The 19,563-nt window shown below is 41.3% G+C and overlaps 1 protein-coding gene across 2 annotated transcripts in view; it reads right to left on the bottom strand.

Moving 5' to 3' along the window:
- rab3gap1 (RAB3 GTPase activating protein subunit 1) overlaps window positions 1–19,076 on the bottom strand; it is a 52,056-nt gene extending 32,980 nt beyond the window's left edge. For both annotated transcript variants that reach the window (XM_069517013.1, XM_069517012.1), the window contains exons 1-7: window positions 18,936–19,076; window positions 18,763–18,818; window positions 14,652–14,730; window positions 14,434–14,566; window positions 14,146–14,224; window positions 4,883–5,002; window positions 1,269–1,434 (exon numbers count right to left, since the gene is read on the bottom strand). In XM_069517013.1, the coding sequence (XP_069373114.1) occupies window positions 1,269–1,434; window positions 4,883–5,002; window positions 14,146–14,224; window positions 14,434–14,566; window positions 14,652–14,730; window positions 18,763–18,818; window positions 18,936–18,953 (651 nt within the window). In that variant the 5' untranslated portion in view covers window positions 18,954–19,076. The remainder of the gene's footprint in view (window positions 1–1,268; window positions 1,435–4,882; window positions 5,003–14,145; window positions 14,225–14,433; window positions 14,567–14,651; window positions 14,731–18,762; window positions 18,819–18,935) is intronic.
- Window positions 19,077–19,563: the final 487 nt, after the last annotated feature.

Raw genomic sequence — 19,563 nt, 5'->3', positions numbered from 1 at the left:
TTATAGAAATGGTGAAAGCCATTTCATAACCACAAGTTCAGTTCCATGGCTGTTTAAAGCCTAATAAAAAAAAGTAACTTTTCTCTCGTGCTAATGCCTATGAAGTGTGCCATTGTAGACATTTCAGTAGGTCTGCAACTTACAACTATTTTAATCATCAATTTGTCGTAACTGTTAACAATCTTATTATTGATCGGATAAAAAGACAAAAGCAAATTTTTGTCCTTTCCAGCTGTTTATTCAAAAAGGAACTGAGTCTTCTTGTACAATGCTCTTTCTACATACTTGCAACCTAATAATGACTATCATTCCAGTTTCAGATGTCTTCAATTAAATTTACCAAATTAACCACTGAATGAGCCTAGAGGAGACATATTGGTTAAAGCTGACCACAGAAACTGGAAAATAAGCTCTGAGCATCGTCATAACATAAAGTGGTGTTGTTTTACCTGAACAATAGAATTGCATGAAGCACAAACGTATGACTTATTATTATGTTTTCACCCCTGTCCTTTGTTCATTGATTGGTGGGTTTTTCTATAAGCATTGCCACGAAACTTAGTGAAAGGTTGCAGTATGGTTAATTGAAGAACCTCTTGCACAACTGGATCAGGAAAAATGTGTCTTTTCACTTTCTTAAACATTGCATCTTTTAACATTTTCACTGATTTGCTAGAGAATAAATGGGTGTTGCATCTTGATGAAAAAAACATGTGTCTGTAATTTGGTACCACTTGACTAAATTTAAGAAGACTATTGGGCCTCGACAGGGGTTTGCACTCTACAGAGTACCAATCTTGTATCCTCAGTTACAGCACATTTTCCAACAGCAGCCGGAAACTCCTGCAGCTTAAACTGGACTCACTATAGATGTACTTGAAAACACTTGTTAGCCTAGCAACATATAAATAGTGAGTAGAAATATATTATAAATGTATAATTAAACATATATATACAATTAAACATTTATCATTTATTTTATATTAATATGAATAAAATTACCTAGTTATACTTGTACTCTCTCTATGTAAAAATAATATTTGTTGAAATGGATGAACATGTGATTGTATAGTCCTGAAATTTCTTTTTTAACAAAAATAGGTAGGCATAGGTTTTTTGTTCATTCGGTTTAGGCAATCTGTTGTAGTGACAGAGAACTTTAATCCTGCTTGTCAGTTCAAATACAACCCTTGGATAAGGGAGCACAAAAGAAAGAGAGAAATGGTTTTCATTTAAATAATGTGGCTTGCTCCATAGCACTAACTTACTATTTTAGACTTGAAGATGTCGAGCAGGCCAGACAGGTGGTTATACTGACTTGGCACCTTTCGGAGGTGGACCATCTCAAAGTCAGTGCGCACACCTGGCCCCTGGCACTCTCCAGCATACATCCGTCTCCACTTCTGCTGGATCTGAACAAATATGGGGACCTGGCTGAATATAGACACATCAAAAGGAAAAATAATTAATACAAAATCTCAAACTGTCATTTGGATAATGCTCCAATCCAGTTCTTCATCTTGTAACCAGGTTTCTACTCTGAATCTAAGAGCTGGTTGACAAAATCTAGTATTTAAGTTTTCACTAGTTACTGCTACTGTTACTGTGAGTTGCCCTGAACAAACTCTTTATCTTTACAATCGGTTTTGCTGAAACCTATTTACTGTTACATATTGTCATGTTACCACCACCTGTAAGTGTAAACGGAAGAGTCAAAACATTGGCTGAATGACATCATATCACTGTTGCAATCATATTACCAAAAAAGCAGGGAGCCACACATAAAAATACTGTTAATTGTTGTTAACAGGAACCTTGAAAGTTAGATTTGCTAAATCAGTTATAAAAGTTTCAGTTAGTTCAACATGCACTTTGAGTCAATAAAACAACCTATTGTCATAACACCTATTTCAATTTGTTTAATGACAAATGTCTATACCGCCAACATCATATGTGAGGATGTAAACCTTGCTAAATTCAATGTCTACCCGAACCCTCGGTTGGTGAAGTAAAAAGCATGCATGAATCTGTGTTAGGTCTGTTACTGTGAAGGAATTTTTGACCATCCCCATACATTACATCAGCACAGCACCATCAAGAGCTGTTTCATACTCGCGGTTTCATGTCATGATTTCATAACCGTAAGAATTGTAAAAATGGCCATGTCTATGGTGTCCTGCCTCTCTTGAGTCACATAATTTGTGTGTGCACCGTGAGGTGAAATCTCTGGTAGGAGCAGCTGACACACACAAACCTCTCTCTCTCTCTCTGTCTCCTTATTAACCATTAAAAATGTAGCCAAGAGTTTAATTCACCTATACTGGAGATACTAATAGTGTAATAAGGACATGAAGAATGTGGCCTGAACCAGGACAGTTTACCTGCTTACTTTTTCTAATTAGTCAACACTTATTAATAATAATAATAATAATACATTTTATTTGGAGGCGCCTTTCAAGTCACCCAAGGTCACCTTGCAAAGAAAATAAAAGATTAAATGATCAGAAACAATGTTAAAAACAAAACATCAACATAAAAACAAGTGAAGTGCACAGTGTCCGGTTATAGGGAGTATGCCAGTTTAAACAGGTGGGTTTTGAGTTGGGACTTGAATGATGTGATGGAGTCTGACTGTGTTATGTGTAGGGGGGTTCCAGAGTCTGGGTGCTGAGCAGCTGAATGCTTGGGCACCCATGGTACTGAGGCGTCAATTGTTTTGGAGATGAAGGGGAGATTGGAGATGGGCCGGTAATGGTTAAAGGTAAAGGACAGCTGGGTCAGCACAGGGTTTTTTCAGGATGGGTGTGATGGCAGCCAGTTTGAGAGTGGGGGGTACAGTACCAGTGGTGTGGGAGGAGTTAATTATGTTGGTGATCATGGGGGAAATGGACAGCAGACAGGTTTTGACAAGGGAGGTGGGAAGAGTATCGAGCTGACAGGTTGTGGTTTTGGCTTTAAGGATGAGTTCCGAGATGGTGTGCTCTGATACTGGGGTGAAGTCGGAGAGGGAGCTGATGAGAGGTTGGCCATTGATGATCGTACAGGGTGGGTCATTTGAGGAGGTGCAAGATGAGGCCACATGTTGATGAATGGTGTTGATTTTAGAGCTGATGAAGTCCAGGAGGGCAGTGCACTGATTGGTGGAGATGTCTGAAGGGAGGTTTTTAGGGGGCTGAAGTAACTGTTGAGAAGAGGACTCTGTTGTTACCTGTACCAGTGTTGTAGTAGTATGAAGATTTGGCAGTGGTGAGGGTGTTCTTGTATTGATGGAGATGGTCAGAGTACATTTGGCTGTGTACAGTGAGTCCAGTCTTTTTATAGAGTCGCTCCAGTCGACGGCCAGTAGCTTTGAGCTGGCGGAGCTCAGGGGTGAACCAGGGAGCAATGTGAGTAAATGAGACTGATTGGGTTGTCAGGGGGGCCAGGGTGGTAAGGGAAGAGGAGAGGCAGTTATTATAGTCAGTCACCAGGTCAGCTGGGGAGGATGCTGGGGGAGGGCTGGGGTAGGAGCTGATCAGGGTGGAGAGATCTGTGGTGTTGATATGTTTGATGTTTCTGAAGGAGATGGTCCATTGTTCTTTGGCTTTGTGTAGTTGGGTGTGGATGTCAAAAAGTACAGCTTTGTGGTCAGAGATGGGGAAATCAGTGACATCAAGGTTAGTGGGAGTGATGTCAGTACAGCAGATTAAGTCCAGTATATGACCTTTGTTATGGGTTGGGAGGTTGAAATGTTGTGTGATACCAAGACAGTCCAGGAGTGTTGTGAAGTCTTTAGCAAAGATAATGGATGGGTTTTCAATGTGGATGTTGAAATCGCTGAGGAGGATAACAGTGGGGGATATTGCACATACAGATGTTAGTAGTGATGAGAATTCTGTGAGGAAAACAGCAGAGGGTTTTGGTGGTCTATAGATGGTCACAATGATAGTGGGTTTGGGGCCTGTGAGTTTTACAGCTAAACATTCAAAGAGGAGTGATGGGGGACTGTGACAGCAGTGACTTTGATGTTATCACGGTGAAGGAGAGCGAGGCTGCCCCCCCCCCCCTCCCAGTAGCACCGGATGGTGAAAGAATAACCAGGTGGCAAGCTAGGAGAAGTCATTTGGTTGTTGGCAAGTCTCAGTGACGCATAGAATGTCTCGGTTATGGTCAACAATAAAGTCTGTGATCAGCAGAGCTTTGTTATTGAGGGATATGATATTCAGCAAACTTTGTTTGTGAAACCGTGATATTTCTCTCACAATAATCACGGCACCAAAATTTCCTATCGTGACATCCCTAGTTTCCTCTGGCAACATTATGGATCCTGAGCTCATCTGGGACTTTCATTGATTTCCTCCTGATCCTTGTGTATGCGTGCGGCTCCTAAATGCCAAATCATCCACACATCTGTGGTTTATCAACTCATCAAACTGCTGCATTATTTGAATAATATAGATGATAAAGCACGTTATGCAATGGGGCATGTCCACTGGGTGCTGGACGCGAGCCTAAATTTGTGTACAGCGTTCACCCTGCTCCTCCAAATAAAGTAAACTCTGGTTTCAATAAACCAAGATGGCAATGGCCAAAATTCTATACTCAATATGTAAAGATTTCCTGTTATCATCTGATTGCAGCGGGACAGGTATGACAATACATTTACTGGTATTCATGTTTGGTTTTTGAAATGCACATACTGTGGAATCATTGTTTCGTGTCATTATTACATTATGGGGTAAACATTTATGATATAATAAAGTAGAAAGACTAAGCAGTAACACCAATTATTTGTTTTGTGAGTGGGTGGTCATCAAGATGAGAAAAGCCCAATATAAAAACAGACCTTTTACATACAATGAATCAAAACAGAAGGTTCACATTTATGATAAATCACACTCACCAGCCACTGTTGGCCAGAGAAATGGAGATGGAACTGAAGAGCAGATTGCATTTTGACTCACTGACGATGGCCTCACAGTTGGTTCCAGGGGTAATGACCACAAATTCTCGTATACCATACCTGTCACCACAAAAACAGTCAAAGCAGAAAAAAAATACATCAGCATCATATATAGTGTAGTACCAAGAAATTAGCTGCGGATAGTATATACTGATTTTATGTACTAATTACTATGATAAAAGTTAGTCTTGATTATAATGTATGTATTATGTGTGCTCATAAAAGGGCACCACTGCACTACACACAGAAAACTGCATCTCATTCAACATGAGATTGTCCTCAAGGACAAAGTTCGACAAACACCATCCCTCCATGAAAATCACAGTATGATCTCCATTTACAACTTAAATCACTAACATTTCAACATTTTTTTCCACAGGGACATACACACAAACACACAATTTGAACAAGAGGGATATTTTCTCCAAACCTGCCCCTGTGGTGGTTTACATTACATTACATTTAGCTGACGCTTTTAACCACAGCAACTTAAAATAAGTGCATCAACCATGAGGGTTTAGATGGGACTACCCTTTCCGGAGGTCCTAGAGCTATGGGAGTTGAAACACTAAAATATAAAATCAAAAGAATCGTGTTACATGTGTTACTAAACATATATGACAGTACAATGTATTGATGGCACAGTCATTTTATTATTAATAATAACATGCTTATTACAGAGAATAGTGCTAAAAATAAGAACTGGAAGGCACAAGACACTTAATAGTCTGACAATAGTCTGTCACAAAGCACAAGGGGCCAAAACATTGGACTCACATTAGTTTTCCTGCTGCAGATCATTATTATTTACAAAGACCTTCAAACCCGAAATATTAGAGCATCAGTATATCCATAACTAACACATACACAATAAGGAACAAAAAACAAAGTCCTTTCATTTTTGTAGGCCAATGTTCCTTTACATAAAGTATGTGATCTCTGATACTTGAAGTAAAGCTCATTTGAAAAACCTTGTACATTCAAGCTGGAAATTTAAATAAAAGATGAACTCATTATTATATTGGGTGAATAAAGGTAATCTGGGACACTGGTTAATGTGGGATACCTGAATTCCAGTCCATATATTTCCTTTTCTAACTAAAACTAATCAACAGCACTTCTACTGTAGATTAGCATGGGGGTAATGTCACAGAAATGGGCAGGGTAAGTATCAATCAGAAGACCGTTAGAGACAGCTAGCTCTCTAGGACAAAGATTATTCAAGAAGCACAGATTGTCTGTCCTGTGAGATCTGCAGTCATTGGCCTAACATGTGCAGAAGACAATGATGATGGGTCTCTCACCTGCAAGAACAGTTTGTTCACTAGGTAGCTCCAATAGAATGAATGAATAATCTGTTTGTTAGCTTGTTTTTGATTGAATTTGAATAGATTTTTTAAATATGTAATCCATTTTTAATATTTTTAATTAATTTTATAGTTTATTTAGGCTAGGGTCCTAAATGTCCTACAGAACCCAAATTCACCCCATCATTCACTTGCCCCTTACTCTGAAATTGTATAGGAATTCTAATGACTTAGTTCTGCATTTAATCCACTAATAAATTCAACTGGTTATATTCAACATATATAAATAAACCCAGTCACCGTTTACATCACACATATGGCATAGAATTAAAATAATTAAAGGAACTTCGATGATGTTTTATTCCACAGCCATGTGCCAATACAAAAAGGAACGTTGAGTTTCACCTAGCCTTGAAAGATAGTCTGATAACTAACAAAAATGCTCTAGAAGCAGCTGTTGCATTGGATTTATATTTAGACAACTTTTCTTCTATAAATCTTTCCAAGCTGACTTCATTCAGTAGTCTCTTTGACCAAGGTTAAATATGAAAGCTATACAAATGACCCTGGTCTCTCTTCTCTATCTCCCCCTCTTAACCCCTTTTCCTCTCTCTCTTTTCTCCCCTCTTTTCCATTTTCCTAACAGGATGGATAGTTACTCCGGCACCGGGACTGCAGGACAACAACGACTACCATCACCATTGTCATCATTATTTATTTAGTTATTGTTATAGTCAGCCTTCATACTGATGGTGCCAAATTGTTCCCGGTCTCTCTCTCTCTCCACCTCATCTCTCTCTTCTCTCCCCCGCTTTCCACCCATCTCTCCTCTCCTCCCCCCTTACTTTTCTTTCCTCACCCCAACCGGTCGAGGCAGATGACCGCCCACATTGAGCCTGGTTCTGCCAGAGGTTTCTCCCTGTTAATGAGGGAGTTTTTCCTCTCCACAGTCGCCTGTGCTTGCTCATTGTGGGAACTGTTGGGTTTCTCTATGTTACTATTGTTTTAAGGTCTTGACCTTTAAATGTAAAGTGCCTTGAGATAATGTAAATTATGAATTGGCGCTATATAAATAAAATTGAATTGAATTGAATAGTTTTGGGGAATTGTTGGGTTTCTTTATAACTTTGTATGGTCTCCACCTTAGATATTTTTTAGCACAGCAATCTCAGCCTTACATCAAACAGGATTTGGAACTCTTCTATAAGGAACTATTTTTGACCAGCATCTTGTCCTGGAAGATATGCAAATAGTGTCCAGTTGGAGGCTGTATCATTAATCAAAATCAATCATATCTTATATGTATATTCCATATTCACAAATTACCATTTGTCTCATAGGGCTGAAGAAGGTGCAACATCCTCTTCCCCTAACCCTCACCAAGAGTAAGGTTAAAACTACCAAAAATATCCATATTAACGGGCAAAAAATACAGAAACCTCAGAGAGACTAATGTGAGGGATCCCTCTTTTCGAGGAATTGCAATAACAAAGTTGTCTAAATGGAGAGGTGTGTCAATGTGTAAATTATTCATACAAAAAACTGTCGGAAAGAGATGAAGGGAGCTGTAATGATAGAGGTATTGCCAATAGTGTAAGTATATATGAGTAGGCATATTGTATATTCAAGCAATCTAGTTGTATTCTGCTTGAACTCTGCCTGACTGCCACCTACTTTCAGTACAACAAAGATTTATACACACTAAGACAAAAGCTTGTTCACCCTAAGGACAAAACACCCAAAGACAAACAGAACAATGTGGTTAATGCAGTCCAATGCTACAAGGATTGGAGAGCCAGTTCCACAGGCCAGGACTCAGCAGTTTACTTACACCTCAAGGACAAGGAACACTCTTGAGGATGGTAATTGTGCATATTTTCAGATGGTTTGACAGAAAAGTAAAGGAAACCATCTTTATCAACCTGGAAAAATCAAAAACTTTCAGCCACCTACAATGCATCATCACGATTCTCGATGTGGTCACAGTAGTGATCGTGGATCTACAAATGATAAAGCACAAGGAAGAAGAAGCCAAGTCAGTAACATGCATTGATGAGACATTAATGTGATGAAGAGGAAGACGACATAAGAGAAACTCTGTGTCATGTATCCCCCAATAATCTAAGCCTACAGCAGCATAAATAAGAGTAGAACTGAGCTTTATCAAAAAGGAATGTCTTTAAGCCAACTTTTGAACATAGAGGGTATCTACCTCCCAAACTGAAACTGGGAGACGATTCCACTGGACAGGAGCTTGATAGCTTAAGGCTCTGGCTTCTAGTCTCTTCTGGAACAGTGCTTTTGTGGGTTGAAATGATATAATGAGCTGTTTAAGGTATAAGGGACCCAAATCATTGACAGCTAGTCCCTGGGGGACAGTTGTTCATCATTTAAAAAAAGTTACATTTTATTTTCAAAGCCAGTGGCTGGCTAGCTAGCGTTCATCCCACCTTTTGACTCTGTAACTATGTTGTTTCACTTAAATCAACTTGTGGTGGATAACTCTGAACGTAAAACAAAAGCGTGGACACATTTTTCTGCATCTTTTTGAGGAAGGACTTCCCTGATTTTGTTTTGATTTTGTTACGTAGGTGAAAAAAGTCTGTCCCTCAAATTAGTTTTAAATGAGTGACTCCTGTCATGTATATGTAATATGTACTTACCTGTATTACATCTAATTTTAAAACAGATACAATGCATATCCCTATCCTAGGGATGTGTAAATTAAACCAGTAAGATAATAGATCTTGTATCGTCACACTATGCTAGGAAGTTAGCTTTAACCTTTTGAGTCTCTTGCTGTCTTTAAAATTCTGAGAATTACTTTTATGAATTTTAAATGATATCTATGCTTTTATGGATTTATATAATATATGGTATTGAGTTCCATTTATGAATAGTAATGGGTCAGCAGACAGTCGGGTAAAAAAAAAGGACACTTCCCACCACTGACTGGTAGAACATACAGAGCATCTCAGTAGACATCAAACGACCTCAATCTCCTGATTTCAAAGATCCTGCTTTGACCACTCCAGTTTGTTGTCCAAGTGCACATTATTCTTTTCATATAAGTGTGCACCATTTCACTGTCCTTTCCTCCTATGCTGACTAGCTGGTCACAAGTTGGTCCTGAGTTGTAACTGTATAGCTGAGTGACAGCTATGGGAGCTTGAACTGAAAATAACAAAACAAGAAACATGATTCCCCTGGGGGACAGTTGTCCATCATTTAAAAAAAGTTACATTTTATTTTAGCTAGTGTTCATCCCACCATTTACACCAAACAACATGTATAATTCAACAGCAAAACACACTTACCAGCAATTATCCCTTTGTCCAAGCAAAAAAGGTGACAGTCATCTTCTTTCAGGTCGGCATGTTCAACTAGCTATTGAATACCCACACGTTGTGATGAATGTCCTTCATCTCAGTCTGTAGCCATCCTTAAAATCTCTGTAGTTCACTTAGGCAGCTCAACGACCCCCCACCCTAAATTCTTTCATGGATTTGCATAATTCAAATGAACACATGTTATGGTCAGCAAATCGGGAATTCCAGATTAATCATTTACTGTGGTAATGCTGGTAACAGATTTCTTTCTGAAACTTCAAAAGTGACTAGCAGTAATTAAGCAACGGCAAAGACCAGTTGCAGCACTCAAACCACAGAATCTTGAAACCGTGCCACTGCTGCTACTCAAAGAGCTGGTCACCGGGTTTATTCAATGTTCGATGAAGCTCAACTCAGTACGCAGAACCCTGGACAGGAGAATCAGTTGTCCTGACTACACCCATTGTCGCTATCGACAATGACACTTTCATTGATGAGTCCCAGCCACCAGAAGAAGAAGAGAATCAGAATCAGAAAAGCTTTAATTGCCAAGTAAGTTTGCACATACATGGAATTTGTTTTGATGTTGTTGGTGCATGTCCGGCATCTCTAAATATAACAAGATAAAAAAAAATCAAGTATTAAAATTTAACAATATAAATATAAAAATATATATACACAGTATGTTTTTTGAAGGTAAAAAAAAAGAAATAAGAGCAGTACAGCTGAGTAATTATAGTGTTCACAGTATGCAGAGTATTTCCAATATTAGTATATAGCTGAGCGTTAATGTAACGCATAGAGTTGTGAGTGCAGTGTCAATGTGACATATGGAGGCAGAGGTGGAGTGTGAAAGAGTGTCAGGGTGGGTTCCGGGCCTTGTTGATAAGGCTAATAGCGGATGGGAAAAAACTGTTCTTGTGGCGTGAGGTTTTGGTCCTGATGGACCGCAGCCTCCTGCCAGAGGGGAGTGTCTCAAAGAGTTTGTGACCGGGGTGGGAGGGATCAGCCACCATCTTTCCTGCACGCTTCAGAGTCCTGGAGGTGTACAGGTCCTGGAGCGACGGTAGATTGCAGCCAATCACCTTCTCTGCCGGCCGAATGACATGCTGCAGTCTGCTCTGGTCCTTGGCAGTGGCAGCAGCGTACCAGATGGTGATGGAGGATGTGAGGATGGACTCAACGATGGCTGTGTAGAAATGCCCCATCATTGTTTTTGGCAGGTTGAATTTCTTCAACTGCTGCAGGAAGTACATCCTCTGCTGAGCTTTCTTGATGAGGGAGCTGATGTTCAGCTCCCACTTGAGGTCCTGGGAGATGATAGTTCCCAGGAAACGGAAAGACTCAACAGTGTCAATTGAGGAGTCACAGAAGGTGATGGGGGCAGTTGAGGCTGAGTTCTTCCTGTAGTCTACAACCATCTCCACTGTCTTTAGAGCATTGAGCTCAAGGTTGCACCAGATGGTCTATCTCCCACCTGTAGGCAGACTCGTCACCATCAGAGATGAGACCAATAAGAGTGGTGTCGTCCACGAACTTCAGAAGCTTGACAGACTGGTGGCTGGAGGTGCAGCTGTTTGTGTACAGGGAGAAGAGCAGAGGAGAAAGAACACAGCCCTGGGGGGATCCGGTGCTGATGGTCTGGGAGACGGAGACATGTTTCCCCCGCTTCACGCGCTGCTTCCTGTCAGACAGGAAGTCAGTGATCCACCTGCAGCTGGAGTCAGGCACACTCATGCCTCTCTCCCCCCTGCTGAGGAGGGGGAGGTGGAGGTGATGAACTGTAGCTGGAGCTGTTGGGAGGTGTCATGGGGGATGGTTGCAGGACTGTCCCTTTGTCTTGCAAAGTGGCAGTAGAACTCGTTCAGGTCGTTGGCTAGGCGTTGGTCGTTGATGGAGTGGGGGGCTTTAGGCTTGTAGTTGGTGATCTGCCTGAGCCCTTTCCAGAGAGACACAGAGTCGTTGGCTGAGAACTGGTGTTGGTGCTTCTCAGAGTACAGTCGTTTAGCCTCCTTTACAGCCTTGCTACTGAGCATTCAACATTTATTTAAATTAATCGTACTGTGAGTCGAAATTGCACCAAATTCGACATTGCACTTCCTAGGTCCCTTTACAATACAAATGACAACTGTGAAGCAGATGAACAGTTCTCAAGATATGTATTCAATATACAGGCAGGCAGACAGACAGACAGAAATATTTTTGGAGATAAAATGCCCTAATTTTAGGAATGACAGCTACTATACAGTCTGGATCCTACTTCAGAAATCTTTGTGCTTCCATGATAAACTGTAATCAGTTTTCTGCATTTTCATTTTTTCATTTAATAAATACATTTGTTTATTACTGTTCACGTGTGGCTTATACACAAGTTTGAATGATTTACTTAACTGCTGTTATTTTTTCATTAATTGTAGAGGTTAACAGCTCTGTTAAGCAATCAACACAATCTTCACACTAAAGTTCAAAATAAAAGCTCTGTAATTCAGCTTGATATTAAGTAATGAACAAAACAAATGTTTATTTATCTTTTTTATAAAATTTCTAAAGAGTAAGTGATTCTATTAATGTTGACAGAGATCAGCACCTGCAACACCCATGAATGTCTGCATCAGTAGGACATGGTGGCATTAAAAAGTCACCGAAATTATCTTGCGGGGCAGTTTTAGCCCATGGTTGCCAAACACTGATGTAGGTTATCCTAGCTCACGGATTAACTACATTCAACTCAGCCAGCAGACTGCCTTTTAAGGCAAGCTGGTTTGCCCCCACTGACTGTAAGGAACTTTTTGCCTGTTTATTTAAATGAATTCTGTGTCCAAATTTGATCCTTGGGCCCTTAACAAGACATGCAAGTGTGAAGCCAATGAGGTGAACGATTCTCAAGATATGAGTTCAGCTCAATTAATCAGGCACTGCGTGAGTGGCAGCCTGTCACAGCAGCTCTCGCTCACTTTTGAGCTTTTCCCCCTTTTTATATTTATTTTCTTACTTTTTACCTGTTCTTTTTTACTTCTCTTTGGAGCTCTCTCTCCGGTCAGTATGGAGACCGGACTTGTTTCTCTCGCTCTGGTCTTAATACTTCTTTTTTCTACGTTTTCCGCCGTGTCCGGGGAGCTAATACACTGCCCTATTGTTTACAGTATTGGTCAGCTGTTGGCCCCTCACTGCCCGGACACGGACGCTAACCTGGACGGCTTTCAACTGCGGCGGGCAGATAGGACGACAGAGAGCGGGAAGAGCAAAGGAGGAGGGTTGGCTGTCACATCACTGTTAAAGAACAGGTCTGCAGTAAGGACATCGAACTTTTAGCGGTTAGCATGAAACCGTACTACCTCCCGAGGGAGTTCACACAGGTGATTGTGTTCGCTGTGTATATCCCCCCCTCTGCTAACGCTGATGCAGCTTGTGATGTTCTCCACTCAGTCACAAGCTCACTGCAGATACGGCACCCACAGGCCCTCTTCCTCATCTCTGGAGACTTCAATCATGCCTCTCTGTCCTCCACCCAGCCCACATTCAAACAATATGTCACCTGCAACACCAGAGACAATAAAACACTGGACTTATTTTATGCCAACAGCAAGGAGGCATACAGCTCATCCCCCCTCCCTCCCCTGGGAAGATCTGATCACAACCTGGTGCATCTCCTGCCTGTTTACAAGCCCCTTGTTAACAGGCAACCAGTGGAAACCCGCACAGTTAGGACATGGACTGAGGAGTCTGAAGAGGCTCTGAGGGACTGCTTTGACTCAACTGTGTGGGAAGAACTGTGTTCTTCTCATGTGGAGGACATCAACAGTTTAACAGGCTGCATAACGGACTACATAAACTTCTGTGTTGATAACACTGTACCTACCAGGACTGTACGGTGTTTTTCTAACAGCAAACCCTGGATTAATCCTGACATAAAGGCTCTACTTAAAGAGAAAAAGAGGGCCTTTAGGTCAGGCAACAAGGAGGAGCTGAAGGCTTTGCAGAAGAAGCTGAGGAAGAAGATCAGAGAGGGGAAGAACAGCTACAGGAGGAAGATGGAGGACCAGCTGCAGCAGAGAAATGTCAGTGGAGTCTGGAAAAGCCTTAAAACGATCTCAGGGCTGAGGAAACCAGACTCCCAGGCTGCGGGGATCAGACGTGGGTGAACGACCTGAACCTATTCTTCAACAGGTTTGACCAGACACCCACCCCTCCCCCGGCCCAGTCATCTCTGCTGCCCCCCACCACCTGTTCCATCCCCCCCATTTCTTGCCCCATTCTCACCTCTACCTCCCTCTCCACTGCTTTCATGTTGCAGACTCCCTCCACTACCCCCCCTGACATTCACCCCCAGGGGGGAATGTATACCATTGCAAACCAAGTATGTTTAGGAAAACAGAGCCGAATAATTAGTTTGAAATACCAACCCATGTTACTCAATTGATTCAACATGGAAGACATGGTAAGTGGAAAATAAGGTTGGGGTTGTTGTTAAATCTTAACACCGATCTGTTCATTTAAAGCACAACCTGATTTCTCTGAGAAATATGCATTCTCTTTGCATGAAAACGTAATGAATGACCGAACTCACCATCTGACCAGGCAGTGGGCTCGAGGCGGGAAATCATTGTTCATACACAGAAGGTCCTCCATTGCCAAGGGGAAGGCATCTAGAAAGGGAAGAAGCATACAAAGGTTGTGTCAAACACTGAATATTGAAGGGCTGATCTCATTTTAGGGTGAACTATTTTACTGGTTAACACCAATTTAACATGACTTTCATTGCAAACATTAGGCTAAAATGCAAATGCTAAAAAACATTGCTGTTAACTACATCAGGTAACCTATATATTATGGAACATTGAAATCATGAACATACCTTCCTCAATCTTGTCCTTCCCACTGTCCTTTTCACATTCTTTTTTCAGAAAGTGGTGAGTTATGAGGAACTTAAAATCAGCAAAATTTATTTCCTGAGAATTCTCCCCCCAGGTGCCTCTGGTGTATTCACCCTGTGTTCAAATAATGTCACATCATAATAAAGTACAAACAAAGAAACTCTTGGCAGCTGAATATTTAAGGATAAGAGTAGAATACCTTTTCCAGGGACAGGTTTCCTGCTGAGTTCCCAATCAGCTTCCAGTCATTCAGCACTTCCTCCACTCTGGACACAAACCTATAGGCAAATTAAATTAGTTTTGTTGTGAGCAGTAGGGATTATATGGACATACGGCACGTTTGCCCACTTCCTGATTCTATTTTAAACACATATGTACACATATAAACTTACATACACAAATGCTGTATTATGTATGAGTTCCATCATTTGGAACACACTGTTTGGTGCTGCGTAAAAAAAAACAACATGAGGGAGGTCTGGTGTGGAATGAGGACCATCACCGGCTTCAGACCAGCTAGCGGCAGAGGAGCTGAGGGCAGCTTGGACATGGCCAATGAATTACACCTCTTCTTGCTCAAAAGCTGACTGTCTTCTTCCTGACAGCTCCATCCATCCTCCTCCCCAGCCTGCATCCTCTACAGTGCCCTTCACACCTCAACATGTTACAAGACAGCTGATGAAACTCCACTCGGGCAAGGCTGCGGGCCCTGATGGTGTCAGCCCCATGGTGCTCAAAGCCTGTGCCCCCCAGCTCCGTGGAGTGCTTCACCATGTCTTCAACATGAGCCTGGGTCTTCAGAGGGTCCCTGTGCTATGGAAGACATCCTGGCTCATTCCTGTGCCGAAGATGCCGTGTCCCAGTGGCTCCAGGGACTATAGACCTGTGGCGCTGACGTCCTACATCATGAAGACCCTGGAGAGACTTGTTCTGGAGCAGCTCAGGCCCATGGTCAGGACACACTTAGATCCCCTCCAGTTCACCTACCAGCCCCAGCTAGGAGTTGAGGTCACCATCATCTACCTGCTGAATCGAGTCTACGCCCACCTGGACAAGCCAGCAAGCACTATGAAGGTCGTGTTTTTTGACTTCTCCAGTGCTTTCAACACCTTCAGGCCAGCTCTACTGGGCAAGAAACTCACAGTGATGCAGGTGGATGTCCCCATCATGGGCTGGATTGTGAACTACCTGAATGGCAGACCACAGTATGTGCGCTTGCAGCACTATGTGTCTGACAGAGTGGTCAGTAAGGGGTCCTCTCTCCCTTTCTCTTCACCCTCTACACCACGGACTTCAGCTACCAGACAGAGTTTTCTGATGACTCTGCAATAGTCAGGACACTGATGACCAGTTTAGTAACTGGACTATCTGAAGGTGGTGTCAGACAGGAGGATGCTGCATAAGATACAATGTCTCCCACCCTCTCCATGACGTACAGGTTAAACACAGGAGCACGTTCAGGGCAAGACTCAGATCATAAAAATGCACCATAGAGCGCCACAGGAAGTCATTCCTTCTTGTGGCCATTCAACTATATAACTCCTCCCTCTGAAAAACTGACAGACTGGAGTCGATACAAGCTTATCCATTTGCACTTAATATGCAATGTACACAATATTGTATATATTTCATATTCATATTAAATCTTATATGCTATATTTCTACATTTTAATTGGGGCAATTGTAAAAAACACAATTTCCACCTGGGATCAATTAAGAATTTCTGGTTCTGATGTATGATTGTTAACACCATGAATCATCACATACAGTATGTGGCATAACAATGGTCTTTTGTCTGGGTCTGAATCTTTTAATTTTCCCCAATGGTCTAAATGAGTTGAAGGACAACTCTACTCCAGGCTCCTCATGCTTCTTTTATCGTAACATACACACAGCACCTTAAGTGTGTGAAAAAATACATTTCAAGTTAATTTTTTTCATATCAGTCAAAACAGGTCAGTGTCATATTTTTGTTGATTGCTGATGTGAACAAATCAGTTTATATAGGATGAACGTGAGAGTGAACATCACTCACGTTTTACCATACACGGCATGAGGCCCTCACAGAATGAAGTTCAACACCACGTTACGTCATATATCTGTGGGAAGAATGTATCTTCAATCTGTGTTACTTGTTGACCTGCGCCAGTGTTATGCCAGTTCACACTAGAGAATAAGAATAGTTCAAAGTTCAGATGTAAAATGAAGTTTGAAGTTAAGTTCACAGTCCCAAAAATGAACTAGTTAACAAGTTAACTTGTTCTATTTTATTATTGGGATGGTTATGATTTAGATGAAAAACTTACAGTGTATTTAGTGAATAATTGATGGTGTCTGATCATGTATCCAGATCCTCCGGTCACTTAAACACTGAGTCCTGGCTGCGCACATTACGTCTCATGTTGTACTGAGCGAGCACAAAATGTTGATGCCCAATTTTTCATGATGTTTAAATAAGGCCTCATAAACTGTGCAGCTAATCAAATAAACGCTAAGTAAACTCCATATACTGATCAGGTCCTGAGACTGTGTGTCACTGTGAGAGTGAGCTGGGGCAGGGCCTGTGTGTGTTTGTGTAAACTCTAACTCACAGCAGTAGAAGTGTCTGTATCGCTAACACCAGCCACGCTGGGCCGTGTCTGGGGAGAGGTCATGCGGCGTGTGGTAAAACAGTGCCATAAAACGTTCACTCTCACTTTCATCACATGAAATGATCCGTTCAGTCTTCACCAAAAATAGGTAATGTACAATACTGACCTGCACAGAGTAATGCACCTAAGTGCAGTGGCCTGATTTGATTAATATCGCAATACTGTACAGTATATGTCGACTGATGCGTGATAAGATTTTTTTTATTTTATATATCGCCCAGCCCTGCTGACTCCACATTTTAAATATCTGGCTTTCTGAACATTCTGGTAGGGTGTCCCCCTACAGGTATTTGTTGAATATCTTTGATCTAATCAAATGAATTCACTTGGATCAATCTAATCAATATAGTTAAGTTTCAAGGCCATTAGAACTTTACCCATTGACAAAACGCTGGGAAAAACACTAAACATATCAGTTTTATTTTAAATTGTATTTTAGTATCCAGCAGCAGTGGTGGTTCTCCAACCAAAAGAAAAGCAATCACAGAACTGTTTGAAAACTTATTTCATAAAGAACAGAAACCAACACCCAAGCCTTGGTCTTAAGTTGTGGATGAGGAGATGCAGTGTTACAAGGTGCAGTGTTAGAAGGAAGAACAAGGAAGTGGGTGAGAGCCTTTTCTGCCATTTAGGCAAGTTGGCTCAACGCTACCTTAGAGTCCTGGCAACTCTCAGTGAGAGGGTGTTCTCCACTGCAGGGGACATTTTCACAGCACAGAGAGCAGGCCTCTTACCTGAGAATGTGGACATGATGTTGTTCTTGGAGAAGAACTCTAAACTTAATTGAAGCAGTTTCACCAAAATGTGTGGTTAATGCACCAACCACTGTTCATTTCTCATAGGTTCTTATAGTGAGTGTTAATTTCTGAATATTTAATTTTAATTACTTAGACTGTTCTGAAGAGAATTGTTTTTTTGTTTTGTTAACAGCATAGAGAGCAGGCCTCTCACCTGAGAAAGTGGCAGAAATGTGTTGATTTATTTTTGTTTATGCAATTAATACATGTGAAGTCATGTCCAACATGTTCTTAAGTTTGTTCTTTACTGTCCCAAATATTGGTGATTTAATAAAAGCCCGTCTCTGCTTTTTCTTCTTCTTTTTAATCTATGGTGACCTCTGGACTGAGAGGATCTTAAACCCTCCCCCTTTATTTCCCCAATACTTTCTTTGTATGTCTTTTCTATACTTGTCTGTTTTCTGGAAAAGTTTTGTCTGTCTATGTAGCATACCATTTATGTCTGTAAAAACCTCAGCTCTTCTGGCTGCAGCTGATTCGCTCCTGATGGTTTCAGGTCATGCCGTCTTTCCGATAGGTGTCATCGTGGTCCATTTAGTGGTACCTCGGAAACTGATCAATACGCACGTAGATGTCCAGGGAGGTTGTTGAACGTGCAAACGTTTCTTTCTTTTATAAATGCACGTTGCTTTATACACATACACACATCTGCTCATATTGAAGGAGTTAACGTCATTGTACCATCATCTTAAAGGATGACGTAAAATGACCGCGCCGCTCAGTCCGAAGCGTAGATGACATGCAGTAAAATAACATGAAGCACATAGTCGCACATCCGAGATGATCAACGGTACCTCGTTTGTGTATGTAACATGTTAGCAGCTGGTGTAATGATGTTTAGTGAGACAATGAGCTCGCCTACCGTTCCCACTCTGACGCTGTTGTGAAGTCGGTGATCTCAAACACCTCCGACTCGGGCTGGAGAAGACATACACTGGTTAAAGTAGATCATGAACTCGGTACACATTTAGACATATCCACTGCACTGAATCGTTTGGCTTGAGGAACTCATTTAACATCAATGGAAACACTTACCTCGCTGTCGGCAGCCATGCTAGTGTCCTAATTTTGCTGTTTTTGCTGTTTTCGTTTCGTTGTTGTTGTTGTTCCTTCTTCTTCTTCTTCTTCTTCTTCTTCTTCTTCTTCTTCTTCGTCTTATTCTCCTTCGGTTGTTAAATGACTGTTGGCAAAGAACGTACACGTGCATTAGCGCCACCCTATGGAACGGAGTGTGGCTCAAAACGGCTGTTGAATCGAGCTGGATTAATTTCTTTTCCCTATTCACGTACTTTCAAAGAACCTAAAAAGCCCTGCATCATACATCCGCCTAGTTTCTCCACAGCATTACTCTGATATTTAGTGTTTGTGGGCTCCTCTGAAGAGTGTCCTAGAGCAGGGGTTCCCAAACTTTTCCATGCCATGGCCCCCCAAACAGAATTAGCTTCTGGCCAGGGACCCCCTTTGCAAGCCCACAGATAATGCAACAAAATTTGTAAAGAAACATCAACTTTTAGAATGTTTTTTCTTACTTTTATTCACTATTCAATAATTATTACATTTGTTTAGCATAAGAATATGATTAACTAACATGTTTTCAACACTGTAATATTCAATTCAATTCAACTTTATTTTTATAGCGCCAAATCATAATATACATTATCTC

The sequence above is a fragment of the Paralichthys olivaceus genome, chromosome 21, assembly GCF_024713975.1.
Source record: "Paralichthys olivaceus isolate ysfri-2021 chromosome 21, ASM2471397v2, whole genome shotgun sequence".
Lineage (NCBI taxonomy): Eukaryota > Metazoa > Chordata > Actinopteri > Pleuronectiformes > Paralichthyidae > Paralichthys > Paralichthys olivaceus.
This window is presented reverse-complemented; position numbering and strand designations above follow the sequence as displayed.